This window comes from Adiantum capillus-veneris, chromosome 11 (assembly GCF_014529385.1).
Source record: "Adiantum capillus-veneris isolate H3 chromosome 11, ASM1452938v2, whole genome shotgun sequence".
In the NCBI taxonomy this organism is placed as follows: Eukaryota; Viridiplantae; Streptophyta; class Polypodiopsida; order Polypodiales; family Pteridaceae; genus Adiantum; species Adiantum capillus-veneris.
The window spans coordinates 107775032-107790824 of NC_140941.1; the positions used below are offsets into that span (position 1 = coordinate 107775032).

General features: G+C 43.3%; 1 protein-coding gene across 2 annotated transcripts in view; it reads left to right on the forward strand.

Moving 5' to 3' along the window:
* Nucleotides 1-10847: 10847 nt before the first annotated feature.
* Nucleotides 10848-15793, forward strand: part of LOC147447803 (Serine/Threonine-kinase) — an 87952-nt gene continuing 83006 nt past the window's right edge. The window contains exon 1 of one of the 2 annotated variants that reach the window (XM_086523513.1): nucleotides 10848-11054. In XM_086523513.1, the coding sequence (XP_086379639.1) occupies nucleotides 10895-11054 (160 nt within the window). In that variant the 5' untranslated portion in view covers nucleotides 10848-10894. The remainder of the gene's footprint in view (nucleotides 11055-15793) is intronic. The other variant, XM_086523512.1, reaches the window with a different exon arrangement.

Sequence of the window (15793 nt, forward strand, 5' to 3'; positions counted from 1 at the left end):
GGAGCTATCCAAGCCAGTTGTTTGTGTTGATGCATGTGGTGTAGGCATGGCATACATATCAATCATCATGCTAGTAATGAATGCGGACAAGAGAGGTCTTATCATATTTTCAATGGAAATATCTAACTCTTTCACAAATGGCATGTCCATGGTACACAAATAGCTAGATTTGTGTGTTTACAAGGAATTGTCATGATAGATTATACACACAAACTTTACCTAATGATGGCACTTGGGTAGTTGAGTCAAATTTTGGTAGCTTTGTCTAGTGCCCAGAAGCTACTTTCTACCTACAAATTCTTGTGGAAATGAGCCCGTTTGGAGGCTTTGAGGTTGGTGTGCTACCGAGAATAAGAGGCTGTGGGAAAGTCCCTCTATTGGCACAGGGCTCAACGATTGTGGGAAAGACCCCTTGAGAGGGCGGTGCAAAACAACTAGGTGAGGGGAGGACACGTGGGAACACCTGCAAGTGGACCCAAAAAATAAATTGAGTGAAATTTGATGGATGTGGCATCCGACTCTAAGGCAAAGGGGGAGATGGCGTGTGAAAACCTTCTTGCGGACCCAAAACTCGTTCAAATGGAGTTGAGCGCAAATTTGAAGTCTGCCACCAAGGCCTCAGTCAAAATAGGCAATGTGATTGACCTCACGACCTTGAGAGTCCAAATATAGAGCGATTCCCCTTAGCCAAGGCACCCTTTTCGTTTCGTTATCGAATGTGGCACTCTTGCAAGATATGAACTTATTGCAGTAGTTTATAAGAAGCTCAAATCTCAACCAAATTACATGCTCAAGGGCTCAAAATGAAAGCTTTTAGAGATTCCATTGCACACACATAAAAACCTCTTCAATTATGAGCTTTGAGCTGATATTAATTAGAGACCAAAGTCTCATAAAAAATGTAAGGAGAAGCTTGATCCTCACATGGTTGAAGTGAAAACGATATTGCTATACTTTATCAAATGAGGATGCTATAGCTCGTTGGAAAGACCTTGAGAAAATCTACAAACACACACAATTGATAATAAACATGAGTGGGCACAATTTTTCAAGGCTCAAATGAGGGAAAATCAATTCTTTTATTATGCAAATCTAGATGTAATGCAAGGACATTAATTAGAAATCATCATAAGCATAAGGGGGAAGCTTCGATGATCTAGCATAGAGGATTATGCACCTACATACACACACAACCATTATCTAATGAAGGTAGGAAATGGTAGCCCTTATTAGGCTCTGACAACACTTGTTGAGTAAGTGTCTATGGTGGGTGGGTGTCGGTGTGTGTGTGTGTGTGTGTGTGTGTGTGTGTGTGTGTAGGATTCATGGTGTGCGCATAATGTAGGTGCTTAGCACTAATAACACACACCACAAGAAATAAATAATGAGCAATTAAGCATAACCAATAGAGAGATGCAAAGTAGAATACTAGGATTGATTGATTCCAACCAAATTGTGAATACAAGAGGGGCTCTTTAATATAGCAGACCAAAGGGCATCTTTGTGACATCTTGTGATGTGTTGGGCAACTTCTAGAGGTGTAAATCAGCTAGCTAGCTCGTGGATATTCATATGGGGTGTACTTGGAGGAGCCAAGGGTCAAAAGGTAGTGTATACAAGCATGTAATAAAGCTAGCCAAAAGTGGACAGTCACAGGTTCAATGTATCTAGTCATAGTGTGCAAGAGATGTCTCCCATGAGGAGGTGTGCTCAAGGCACAAATCCTAACAGAAATGTCCTAGACACCGTTTCATACACCTCATGCAACTTCGTGAGAACCAAAGCAGTTAACTAAGTATTGGTCAGTGCACTTTTCATAGCCAGTAGTTGATCATGGATAAATTTAGTCTTAATAACAATGATTGTATGGAACTCAATGGCAAATAACTATCCAAGAAGGGTCACTGCTCGCATTGTAGAATCTTAATTAGACATTCCAATGAGCTTGAACCACATATTATTGCTAGTCTTCAAAGCCTAAATGGCTAGAGAAATTTCCTTTAAAAGAGATTCTGCAATGGCCAACATTGCCTTTGCATTACAAGCATCCCAATCGACACACAATTTTTGATACTCTTCATCTTGAAGGTGGGTGTACTTGTTGTTGGAATCCCTCATAGGATAGGGCTTCAAGCCCTCAACTATGTCCCTTAAGCCTTTTTGGGAGAACCAGAGTTGCATAATCAAGTTCCAATGGATGTAGTTATTGCCAGTCAATTTGTTGTTGGTGCTCGAGCAAGGGGGTGGCATACTGAAGTTGCAAGATCTAGAAGTTGGGAATCCTTCTCGCACTCCAATGGGCAATTGCACAATCTCCAAGTCGCATCACACACTTTGCACACATGGCTCCAATAATTTTTGGTCAAAGCTCTCACAAACGCTAGGCATTTTAAAATGCTAGCGACAACGCTAGCTCAATGATGCACAAGTGAGAGGCAACAAGGAAAACTCTAAGGGCTCCGGTAGCCAACGTTTTGAGGCAGAGGTGGGGGTATAATGCTAGCAATGATAGCGACTGTTCTCAATGCCAAGGCTCTGATACCATGTCAAAGGTGATGATGCGAAAGCATAGAGACCAAGGAGAGTAAGAGAGAGAGAGAGAGAGAGAGAGAGAGAGAGAGAGAGAGAAAGAGAGAGAGAGAGAGAGAGAGAGAGTTTCCTAAACCAATCAACCTAAGTGATGATGAATAAAATAGGGGCAATTGGTTGCATATATACCCATCTAAGTAAACTTCCCCATCTGCCCATTCATCTTCATCTATGTCCTTTAGATCAGCATAATGCTTGAGCGCATGAATGTGGACACTTGGGTCATCTCTTCAGCTTCCTTTGAAAGTGGGGAATGATATTTTCAGATCATTAGACCTCTCCCCATACCTAGATTTCACATAATGATCCGACTCTCTTTTTTAGCATATGGGTTTATCATTATGATCTAGTTTCTCTCCCAGTGTTTGTGCTTGTCGTGATGTTCAGTTTTCGTGTCCCATCTGTCTTTGTAGTCATCATTAATCTCTGTAACTGTGAACTTCTTTTCCCCAACTAGGTTTTTCTTGAGAATATGATCGTTGATGTCTGTGTGTTCTTGCATCGTTGGTGTCATGGCTCTTGTAGGTGACCACTAAAGAGGACGATCAATTCACCTCAGATATGGGAAGATAAGCTGGTGGATTTGGACTCTTGTATCAAGACTAAGGTTCTAAAGAGGAGCTTGGAATTGAGCTCAATTAGGATGAACCAGCCTTCTTAAGAGGCCAAAAAAGGTACTCCATTGACGTGTCACCTATAAAAATCGTAAGCAATCTAGATGGTTCACTTTTGAGAGCTAAGGAAATTTATGGCATAGGATTCTTTGCGTAGGACATGCTGAAGTGGAAAGCCATCAAAGTTGTCAATTCAAGAGCAAAGACACAGTCTTCCCATTTATAGGCTAAAAAATGACCTGGTTAGAGTAGTCCATGAGAACTAGATTTTAGTTGACGTAAAAAATACTAAGATTAGCTTAATAACTAACATTAACTTTATAGGTGAGGAGAAGAGGTATGAAGACTAACTAGTAGCAAGGTGGTGTAAAAGTGACTGGAGGTTTAGGAGTCAATCCATCCAAGCTTGTGCTTTGAAGGGCTACATCATCTAAGCGCATCCTAGTGGCCAGGTGGTGGAACAATGAGAGCAAGGTTTAGGAGCCGATGTGTCCAAGATTGTGCTTTAATGTATACGGCGTATACCAAAGGTACACTTATATTTTGTATTTAATTTCCTCTATGTGATCTCAAAAGTACTTACATTAGATTCCACCAAATGAGAGGAAGGTTTAGGAGCCGATGCGTCCAAGATTGTGCTTTAATGTATACGGCCTATACCAAAGGTACACTTATACTTTGTATTTAATTTCTTCTATGTGATCTCAAAAGTACTTAATTACATTAGATTCCACCATGTACGCATTGAAATACTGATTTTACATTGTATTTATTGAATGATTGTAGATGAAATTGACAAAAATTGAGGAACTTTTGGGATGTCTAGTGAAGAGACACATGGAGAGTACACCACGGTATGACAATCTAATTAATCACAAGCTTGCATAAAATCAACAATATTGACTTCTTCCTTGTGCAATTTTGCAATATTTTTGGCATGCTCCAAAGGGGTAAGGCCTTAGTGATGCCTCCCCTTTTTGCTAATGAAAATGGGGAGATTAACTTAAAAATAGATTTTATATTTTTAAAAAATTGATTAGTTTTTGATCGGTGCGCCCTAAAAGTAGTGGTCATTTATTTCATTCGTTGGGTGGGATAGGAATCCCAAATAGAAGCAATGAAGAGATCTCTATCGTGATCTTGAAGATATGGGGTGTCGTGATATCATGTTGTCCGTTAGCCCACCATTGCTGTTGCGCATGACCACTAATTTGATGCCCTGGCCGGCTGCCTCTTCCAACCTTGCCTCAATGCCATTGTTCTCATAAGCATGATAGTGAACCATTTTCAAGTTTCCAAACGTGTTGATGTGTTGCTCTAGCTCCATCACCACTACCAGATGGGTGAATTACACTTACAATGGCAATGTACAATGTACAATATTTGATCAATTAGAAATGAGACACAAGCTATACAACTAAAGGATCAATGGACGCCGAGGATATTGTGTATGGGGTCATCGTGGTGCTGGAGTCATGGGGAGGAAGACACCACAAATGCAAGCCACTATAGCTTAAGTACTTGAAGAAGCTACAAATCGACATGTAATGAGCGTTTGCACATTGAAAACCCTTCGCCAACAAAGCTTTACTATCACAATACTCTTTCTTGCTGGTGAGACAATGTTGCCCCTCCCAGTCTACTCCTCCTTCCCTTCAAATATTGTAGGGAATTGAGCTAATTGATGTTTTTTTTCACTCTGCCTTCCTTCAATTGCCTTTGTGATTGGATAACTCTACCTCCTGCAAGCACGATAATTAGCCACCTACCATGCACTCCTCTAAAGACATTGAATCACGATCCCTATCTATCACACTAACTAGGTGACCGCTTTTGCGCGTGAAGGACTTCAAAAGGTAGTGGTTGTACATTTGCACCATTATGTGTACTTCCTCGGCCTATGTTGTGTGTGTGTGTGTGTGTGTGTGTGTGTGTGTGTGTGTGTGTGTGTGAGAGAGAGAGAGAGAGAGAGAGAGAGAGAGAGAGAGAGAGAGAGAGAGAGAGAGAGAGAGAGAGTGGCTGGAGTTAGGTATCATGGAGAGATAGATAGGTAGATAGATTGATTGATTTATCGTCCATTGAGGTCAAATATGACCCATGGGACCAAAAAAAGACATTACATCCATTCCTTCAAAGTGAGGCCATCAACAAAACATATCAGTTAGGGTCCATCAAGAAGCTAGAGGAAAAGAACAAGAAGAAAACCCAAGAGGGGTCAAATGAGGGGGGAGCCGGCTTGGGAGTTCAAAACTCCTGAATAATGGATTTATCACCTCGATAGACTGCCCATTTACCTTGTGTATGGACTTCGTGCATCTTCTTCAGTTCACTTGCGTTAATCTTCAGTTGATTTGTGGTTGATTCTTTGACGATCCAAATCTTTTTCCCCTTGAAGTGGTAGGATTGGCTTAGCAACCTCCTCCGCTCTTCCTTGTCCTTGAATGGCACTCACCTATGCGTGTCGTTGATACAAGAGATAGACTTGGGCTTGAAGTTACTTGGTTGAAGAATGTCATTGAGCTTGGTGATTGTTTCTTCGAGGGTGTCCTCCTAGGTGCATCATTGTGAGTGGAGCCCCCCGATCCTAACTTTGAGGCTAAGAGATTCTTGTAGCCAAAATTCTTGTATCTTGCTATTGATCTCCATGTGTGCTGCCTCCTGGTTTTCTTGTTGGGCCATCTTCACAAAAGAGGCTTCAACGTAGTGCACTTTTGTAAGCAGAGTTTGACTCTCCTTTATCTTCGCATCCTCAAGATTACTCAAGCATTGCTTGAGTTTAGCATTCTCCGCGACAAGTTCTAAGATGTGAGCCTCTAGGGCTATGATCCTTGCATTGGCAAGTAGTAGAATTCTTCCTCGGTGCAGCTGCCACTGCAAGAAAGCTCTTGTGTGTACTGGAAATTGGTGTTTTCAAGGGAGACATTAGAGCTTTGATGTAGAGGCTCGGACTTTCTTCTAGGAAGCAATCTTTGTTACGATCGTGGAAACAAGACCAAGGACTTTAAGGCTACCTTTGAATTTTGGAACTCATACAACGATGATCTGTAATCGTCAAAACAAGGCATCATCCTTTTGTTGCACAACTCCTCGCGCACGCGCGAGAGAGAGAGAGAGAGAGAGAGAGAGAGAGAGAGAGAGAGAGAGAGAGAGAGAGAGAGAGAGAGAGAGAGAGAGAGAGAGAGAGAGAGAGAGAGAGAGAGAATTCCATGGTTTCTTGCAACCATCACAAGCTATGTACTTGTAGATAAGTGCATTCTCCATGCTCACATGGAAGCAAATTGATGAGGAGGATGTGATTGTAGGTTAGCTCGCACAAGCGTATGGTGATGACGATGAAGTGCACGTTTTTGTGGCATACATCTATATGAGGAACTTGAATAGCAAAGCACACTACGAATCATGAATATAAGAAAACCAAAGCCTACAAAATAATATAGCAAAGCACCACATAGTTTGAATATATGAAGTGGTAGTGGGTTTGGATCCCGAATCCAATGCTCATTTAATTTGATCTAAGGAAACTTTCTGTGTGCTCAATTTTTAACTCTTTCATAGCACCCTTTGAGATACCAACAATCCCATCATTTCCCCTCTCTTTAGCATCTCACATGAGTCACATACTATAGTTGAAGTGGCCAAGCCATAGAGACCATCATCGTACTGTGGTAGCTTGGAAGTGACACAATGGTGCAAATGATGCAGACAGAGTGGAGGCAATGACCCAAACGGGGCTGGGTGTAGGGCTTGATGTGAATGGAAATGAGGCTGGTAGAGGTAAAGTGGTGGCTCGACATTGTAGCTGTGTCACAACTAGATCAGAGCTCTCCAAAAAAGAGGTTTAGTGTATTTGTAACCAACTAAATTTACAAGATCTCAGTTGGATCTCGAGATGGCCTTAAAGAAAATCGAAAAGAATTTACAAGTTTACGACATACACTGTACAAGGTTTGTAACCAGCTAAATTTACAAGATCCAGGTTGGATCTCGAGATGGCCTTGAAGAAGACTGAAAGGATTTTACAAGTTTTACAACGTACATGCCGACAAATGCTTCAACTTTTGACCCCTGAAGAGTTTTAAAGACGCGCTTATTTTCTTTGGTTAGGAAAAATGTTTTTGGCAAGCGTTGATTCAAATCATGGTGTGGCTTCCTCAAGGTTTGCACTTGGTATCTCCTCCAAGCAGTAGCTTGCTACCTGCGAGCCAAAATATTTTTTAATGTAGTTACATATGCATACATGAGGTGTTATGCAGTTAGAGACTATGTAGATTGGTGTTATGTAGCTCTATACTATTGATTGGTCTTTATGCTCTCATTTATTCAAGTAATCTCAATTTACTTTTTGCGTTATTTTTGTTTTATTCATGCGTCTAATATAGCAAGCCTCATGATTATCACTTGTTATAATAAAAATCTCCTCCAACATTGTTGGAAAGAAAGCATAAGTCCCCCCTACAACACTGGAGGGGATAACAGTGGCGGAGCAAGAGCACATTCTCTACGTTATTACTATAAGTGTGGAAAATGGTGCCAGCTACACACCATACATACAACAAGCATTCAAGTGTATGTGCGAGATGCATCTCCCTCTAGCTTTAAAAATTAGAATGTGCAAATTTTCTCCTTCACACATCCATTAATGCCAAATCTTATCTGTGTTGCGTAGAGCTTCTGGCAAAAGCTTCGAGGAGAGATGCTATGAAGCCTTGAAAATAATCGATGATATGGGGTGAAAGGTCCAACACCACTTTGCTTTTTTAGCTCCCACCATTTCAACAGTGAAGCAATCAAGGTTAAGAGGGCCTCCAACGGTGGGTTTCAAGATCCACACTCTCCAAATAAAGGTAATAAAGGAGGAGAGGGTGCGTTCAAAAGACTTTTGCAAGAATACAAAAGTTTGCATAGTTTAAGAACATGAAGGGCCTTAGCCTATACAATATATCAAAATATTAAAAAAGTGGAAGCTGTGATTAGACATACCAGACGATAAGGTTAGCAAGTATAGGTTATCAACCTTTATCAAAAAGCCACTGACGTGGCATTTTGAGAAGGTTGACTTCATGGCTGCAGAGATGGAGGAGGCGAGAGCTTCACCCCAAAGATGGTGTGCGCACGCGAGAGAGAGAGAGAGAGAGAGAGAGAGAGAGAGAGAGAGAGAGAGAGAGAGAGAGAGAGGACCCTTGGCCTCATTGAAGCGCGCAGTCGCACGCACAAGGTGAGTAGCTCATTGGCTATCAGAGGTAGCAGTGCATGAGAGAGAGAGAGAGAGAGAGAGAGAGAGAGAGAGAGTCCTGGGCGAGCGACCGACCCTGTCTTTGTCCGCCTTGCCTCCTGCCTCGTTGCTTGGCTTTTCACTCCAGCTCTTCATCATGCCCCAAAAGTCAAAGTTTCTATTATAACAATAGTAAAAACTTACTATTTATAAATAACAACTGATTTTTTTCCAATTTTGAAGAGCTAAACCAACGGAATATTTTGGTTTTATTAGGGAACAAATATCAAAACTAAGTTTTGGGTGCTCAATACAGACGATAAGGTTAGTAAGTATAGGTTAGCAACCTTTATAAAAAAAGTAACCGATGTGGCATTTTCAGAAGGTTGACTTCATGGCTGCAGAGACGGGGGAGAGAGAGAGAGAGAGAGAGAGAGAGAGAGAGAGAGAGAGAGAGAGAGATGAATTATTGTCCACGAAGTTCAGATATGACCTATGGGACCAAAAACAAAACATTACATTTGTTCTTTTGGAGTGAAGGCGCTGGATACATATCAGTTAGGGACTGAGGGTCCATCAAGGGGGAAGGAAAAAAGAATAAGATCAAGAACAAAAACCTAATGGGGGTCAAGTGGAGAGGGAGCTGGCTTGGGAGTTCGAAACTCCTGAATGATGGCTTTACTACCACGGTAGACTACCCATTTACCTTGTTTACGTGTGTCATGCATCTTTTTGAGCTCGCTTGTTGTAAGCTTGAGTTGGTTTGTAGTCAATTCCTCGGAAATCCAAAGCTTTGTCCCCTTAAGGTGGTAGGATTGGCGTAGCATCCTTGTCCGTTCTTCTTTGTTTTTGAAAGTGAGGATACATTGGCCAGGTGGTATATGCCTATGCGTGTTGTTGATCCAAGAGACAGTGTCGGGCTCGATGTTGATTGGTTGAAGAGTGTCATTAAGCTTGGTAATCTTCTTCGAGGGTGTCCTCCTCGGTGCACCATGGTGAAGAGAGTCCTCCAATTTTGATCTTGAGGGCAAGGGAATCTTGTAGCCGGCATTCTTGTAAGGCTGCTTGGATTTTGCTGTCAATCTTCTTATGCACTGCCGGATTTGCTTCTTGTTGAGCCGCCTTGACAGTCTCATTGAGAGAAGCTTTGACTTCGTGTTTTTTTGCAAGTAGAGTTGTGTTCTCCTTTGCCACATCCTCAAGCTTATTCAAGTGTTGTTTGAGTGCATCATTCTCCAAAACAAGTGCTTGGATCTGAGCCTCGAGGGCTGTGATCCTCGCGTCTTGGAGAACGGCGGGATCCTTCCTGAGTGCAGCTGCCACAACAAGAAAATTCTTGCGTGTGCTGGGGGTCGGCGTGTTTAAGGAAGACATGACTCGATGGGTAAATCTTTAAGTGCTGTGTGAACAGTGTAAAAACCCTAGAAGTTCGGCTCTCTGTAACCCGTGGGACGCTATTCTTGTGGTTTTTCAAATCGGAGTCGTCAAATGAGGCCTCGCGAGCAGAGCAACTGGTTATACTGGCCTTATGTTGAGAGCCTCTCACTGTGTGAGCATGCCCCATGTATGCATTCTGTCATGTTGCTGCAGCAACAGCAGCTGGCAAAGATAAGGATGAAAAGGGAGCTCTGTAGAGGGCAGAATCTGGTATTGAGAGCCTCTCACTGTGTGAGCAAGCCCGGGCGGGTTGCGAAGCAGGAGAACGCCTGCACCATGGCACGTTGCCGAAGGCCTGATGCAGAGATGGAGCGAGGCCTTGTTGGTTCGTCTTTAGGATTGTGTAGGGCAGGGCTAGGTTCAGAAGCCCTCCCATAGGGTTGCCCCTCGCCCAAGGGAGGACAGCCTGAGGCGTTAGGGTTTGCGACCTGAGAGAGAGAGAGAGAGAGAGAGAGAGAGAGAGAGAGAGAGAGAGAGAGAGAGAGAGAGAGAGAGAGAGAGAGAGAGAGAGAGACCCTAAGCTGCTCGCCACAACGAGGAGGTGCAATTGCGACACTCCCACTCTCATTGCTGCACATATCAAGTAGCCGCTCACTGTACCTCTATGCAGCAATCGCAGGAGGAGACAAGCTGACACAAGCCACAGAGAGAGAGAGAGAGAGAGAGAGAGAGAGAGAGAGAGAGAGAGAGAGTCCTGGGCGAGCGACCAACCCTGTCTTTGTCCGCCTTGCCTCCTGCCTCGCTACTTGGCTTTTCACTCCAGCTCTTTATCGTGCCCCAAAAGTCAAAGTTTCTATTATAACAATAATAGAAACTTACTATTATAATATAAATAGCAACTGATTTCTTTTCAATTTTGAAGAGCTAAACCAACAGAATCTTTTGGTTTCGTGGGAAAAAATATCAAAACTAAGATTTGGGTGCTCTATACAGTACAAAAATGGAAAGTGAATTTTATTTTCCTTCTTGTAGCCCACTTAAAACTTTTCGTGAAGTAATTCGAGTGACAAGGCACGCAAGACACGGCTGGCTGGACACAGTAATGCAAAAACGAGATCTCCAATCAGTCTACTCGTGGGCGCAATCCATCGCTTCCTCCTCGACTCCTAAAAGGCCCACCAAGCGGGCCAAGAAAAATGAACCTCCTCAGCAGACTGAGACCCTGCCTCAAGTGGCCAACAACGCTTCTGAGGAGCAAGAAGGTGAGAGAGAGAGAGAGAGAGAGAGAGAGAGAGAGAGACGTACTTAAATGGATGTATCCCTTACGCAAACTTTTGCATGCGTGAAAAATCTGATGTGGACATGTGAGACAGGTCTATTGAGAGAGAGAGAGAGAGAGAGAGAGAGAGAGAGAGAGAGAGAGAGGTAGGTAAATGGATGTATCCCTTATGCAAACTTTGGCATGCGTGACAAATCTGATGTGGACATGTGAGACAGGTGTAATAGACTTGGACACTCCAAACCAAAGATATATTGCAAACACACGCAAGAAACTACAAATAACTGAGCAAAACTTGGGGGTGGGGGGTGGGGGGTGGGGGCTGAGAGAGAGAGAGTCGACATAACATGGTAGAGTTCCACGCCTAGATGCATTGGCCCCAAAGACTGGCGCCCCCTCTCAGTATTTCTTTATTATTATGCTTTACAAGGTACAATGTTGGAGGATCCTCCTCCTCTCAGTGCTCCTAAACCAAATTTAAGTAGAAGTGAGGCCCAATACACACTTATAAAAGCCCCTGGCCAAAAGCAATTACATGAAAAGCTGGCTCCCAAAAGCCTCAACGTAAGTCGCGGAAATCCATATAGCTGCCACGTTATCAACACAAATCACGGAATTCCATACAGCTGCCACGTCATCAACCTCTACGTAGTTTGGGGTCCTTGCTTTATTACCTCAACCCCCTTTTAGACCACTCGACTAGAACCTACAAGTTGGTGAATACTTCTTTTGCTTCTTCCATTAGGGTTTAGGCCCCTCGGTCGGGTCTTGCCCATTAGGCCATGCCACATCATCAATTTGTGACATATTCCCTGCAAAAACAAACATAGGGCAGAAACTAGTTCATTGGACACTAACTCTTAAGTACCGATGGACTAGATTACACATATCCAACACTTGCACAAAGACGACAGGCACTGAACGTTCGCATCACATTCACATCGTAACCGGCTTGAACATTCCAAGTGAGAAATCAATAGCAACACACAAACAGAAATCTCATAATCACTGAACTTCAATGGAGAGAGAGAGAGAGAGAGAGAGAGAGAGAGAGAGAGAGAGAGAGAGAGAGAGAGAGAGAGAGAGAGAGAGAGAGAGAGTCGACATGGCCTGGCGGAGTTCCGTGCCCAGACGTATTGGCCCCAAAGATTGGCGCCCCTTTTGGTATTTCTTTTATATTAAATCTTTGAGCAAAGTACAACTGCCCGTGGGTGTTCGCTCTCAGACTCTGCGTAAGATGCTCTGCCGAGTGAGCACCCTTGGGTCACTTATAAACATTACAAGGGATGCTAAAAGCAGAGCCCCAAAAGATGTAAATCAAAAGCAATAATCTCTCAAAAGCAACTAGCTCAAAATCTGCCATTGAAATCAGCCAACGTGATTTGGGGAAACTCCGTACAACCTGCCACGTTAGCAGCTGTGAGCGCAAAATACGGAAATCCGTACTGTCTGCCACGTCAGCATGCCAGCGCAAATTCCGAACAGTTTGCCACGTCATCAGTCTGCCAGATTGTCAGCGTGTGTGTGTGTCTGGACATAACTGCCACGTCATTAATTTGTAACATACCCCCCTCTTGAAAGAATTGTAATCGCCCTTGATTATGCCTGCAAAATAGACAGAGGCCATAAATTGTCTTAGTAGACACTGACTGTTAATACCGACGCACTAGACACGACACATCTAGTACTTGTACAAATCAACAGTCACATCACAGGACATCACATGACAAATTGTCACAAGACGGGCACCACGTGCCAATAGCAAAGAACAGACTGAACAAACTTTTAGCACTTCAATAACAACTGAACTGAAAGAGAGAGAGACGACACGCGACATGGAGTGGCGGAATTCCACCCCAGAGAGTATTGGCCCCAAACCTTGGCTCCCCTTTCGGTATTTCTTTATATTATTGCCGATTCACAAAGTATAACAGCCGAGGAGCACCTGCTCTGCAATCTGCGCGCTAAAAAGTGCCAGAGAGGGCCCCCAAGGCTCATATTTAAAGGCCCAAAGCCTAAAAGCATCAAATATGAAAAGCTGACCCCAAAAAATCACTTTCCTAAAATTTGGGGATTTCCCTAAAAATCCGCTGCGAATTCCGGGACGTCTGTACAGGTGCCACATCATCATATTTTGATGTGCAAAGTCTTTTGAGTGTGTTCTGCTTTGTTTCTAATGCCTTTATGTCACTTGGGGCCCCATCGGACGGGGTCCCCATAAGTTGGTAGGACTTCTTCTTCTGTTGCTTGTTCTTCTTAGGGTTTCTAGAATTAGGGTTTCTAGAATTAGGGTTTGCAGGTTTTAGGGTTAGGGTTTCTAAAATTAGAGTTTCAACAGTTAGGGGGTTTCTAGCAGAAATTAGGGTTAGGGTTTCTGCTCTCGAGCAGCCCACATCATCTGTAAGTTGGCTCCATTCTTTAGGCTTTGACACGTCAGCAGTTTGTTACATCTCCCCTTCTTGAAAGAGAGTAATCGTCCGCGATTACAGCATATCTGCAAAACAACTCAAGTTAGCTCAAAAATTTCCGAGGGTCATTCCGAGGGACATTCCGAGGGACAATTAGTTTGCTCTTTTTATTAAGGAGTTAGCTTCTCCTTTCTGCTCTTTTGATCAAGGAGTTAGCTGCTCCTATCGGCTGTTTTGATCAAGGAGTTAGCTTCTTCTTTCTGCTCTTTTGATCAAGGAGTTAGCTTCTCCTTTTTGCTCTTTTGATCAAGGAGTTAGCTTCTCCTTTTGGCTGTTTTGATCAAGGAGTTAGCTTCTCCTTTCTGCTCTTTTGATCAAGGAGTTAGCTTCTCCTTTTGTCCAAATCGGAACTCTTGATATTTCGGCGTAGTAAAATTAGCCATCACACCCAGACCGTACTGATCTTCCACGAGTGTCTTGATGCACTAAAATTACATACCCAGGCAATCTCATCCAATTAGGGATATTCAGTAATTGGCATATCACAATGCAACACAAATGCTTACATATGCATGTTACAAGACACAACAAACAGCGCCGTTGAGCACTCCCCCAAGACAAACGGTCTGCGGTATGAAGCTACTCAACGACTACCTCGTCACTCCCCCCGCAAATAACCTAAAAAGGTCCGGGCCATGAGGTCAGAGGACTATAGAACCAAACGCTCCCCAGACCACAGTCTGCGTCGCTTGGAGGTTCAAGCATATAACCAAACGCTCCCCAGGCATCGGCCTGCGTCGTTCCGAGGTTCAAACAATACCAAAACAGTATTTCTCACTTCTCCACCCGGGAGTAAAATCACCAATCATTGAAACCAGTATCAAACCAGAGTCAAACAATTCAAATCGGCACCAAAACAGGTTCAAAACAGATACCATCCATTTCAAACAGGATCAGCAAACAAGATCAAACAGAACTCAAACTTAAAAAGCAATCTCGACATCAGTCGAGCTCGAAAAATCGACTGACTTTCCATCCTGAAACTTGCACCAAAAATCTGGGTTAGGTTCATTCCATAAGGTCGTAGCCGAGCACAGAATGGTCCATGAGCTCTTGGACAGACGGTGTTTCTTTGGCGGCTATGGTAGTCTCAAGAGATAGCAATCACACCGAACCTCCAAGGTTATCAACTCGAGAAGAGACATCTACTGAGAGATGTCGAGAATTTCGAGATATAATCTGCTAGGGTTTCCATGGCAAGCATTTCAGGATACCCCACTCTGCCAGAAGTTGCAGTCCGAAGGAAGATGTCAGAAACCATATAACTTCGGGCAAAAATTTTCTTGAAAGCTTGCCAAGTACTTGGAGTATGCTGCTTGGTAGTCGTAGACATCAACATCTGCATGGCACTACTTCTGAGAAAAACAGTAACTTGAAACAAATCTGGATCCTTCTCTTGCAAGGGATCTTAATTGGCTTATGCCCTGTAAGACATGAGCGGTGAAGACGGGAGCGCGTTTGATGCGCGATGAAGTATGGGTTGGAGGGCGAAGATACCTCACATAATAATTCCAATAGCTCTGTCTGCTCTTTTGTAGGACCGGTATGCTTTCAGAAAAGCACACGCCTGATGCTCTGATACCACTGTCACAAGACGGGCACCACGTGCCAATAGAAAAGAACAGACTGAACAAACTTTTAGCACTTCAATAACAACTGAACTGAAAGAGAGAGAGACGACACGCGACACAGAGTGGTGGAATTCCACCCCAGAGAGTATTGGCCCCAAACCTTGGCGCCCCTTTCGGTATTTCTTTATATTACTTCCGATTCACAAAGTACAACAGTCGAGGAGCACCTGCTCTGCAATCTGCGTGCTAAAAAGTGCTAGAGAGGGCCCCAAGGCTCATATTTAAAGGCAAAAGCGTAAAAGCATCAAATATGAAAAGCTGACTCCAAAAAATCACTTTCCTAAAATTTTGGGATTTCCCAAAAAATCCGCTGCGAATTCCGGGACGTGCGTACAGGTGCCACATCATCATATTTTGATGTGCAAAGTCTTTTGAGTGTGTTCTGCTTTGTTTTTAATGCCTTTATGTCACTTGGGCCCCATCGGACGGGGTCCCCATAAGTTGGTAGGACTTCTTCTTCTGTTGCTTGTTCTTCTTAGGGTTTCTAGAATTAGGGTTTGCAGGTTTGAGGGTTAGGGTTTCCAGAATTAGGGTTTGCAGGTTTCGGGGTTAGGGTTTCCAGAATAAGGGTTTCAACAGTTAGGGTTTCTGGCAGAAATTAGGGTTAGGGTTTCTGCTCTCGA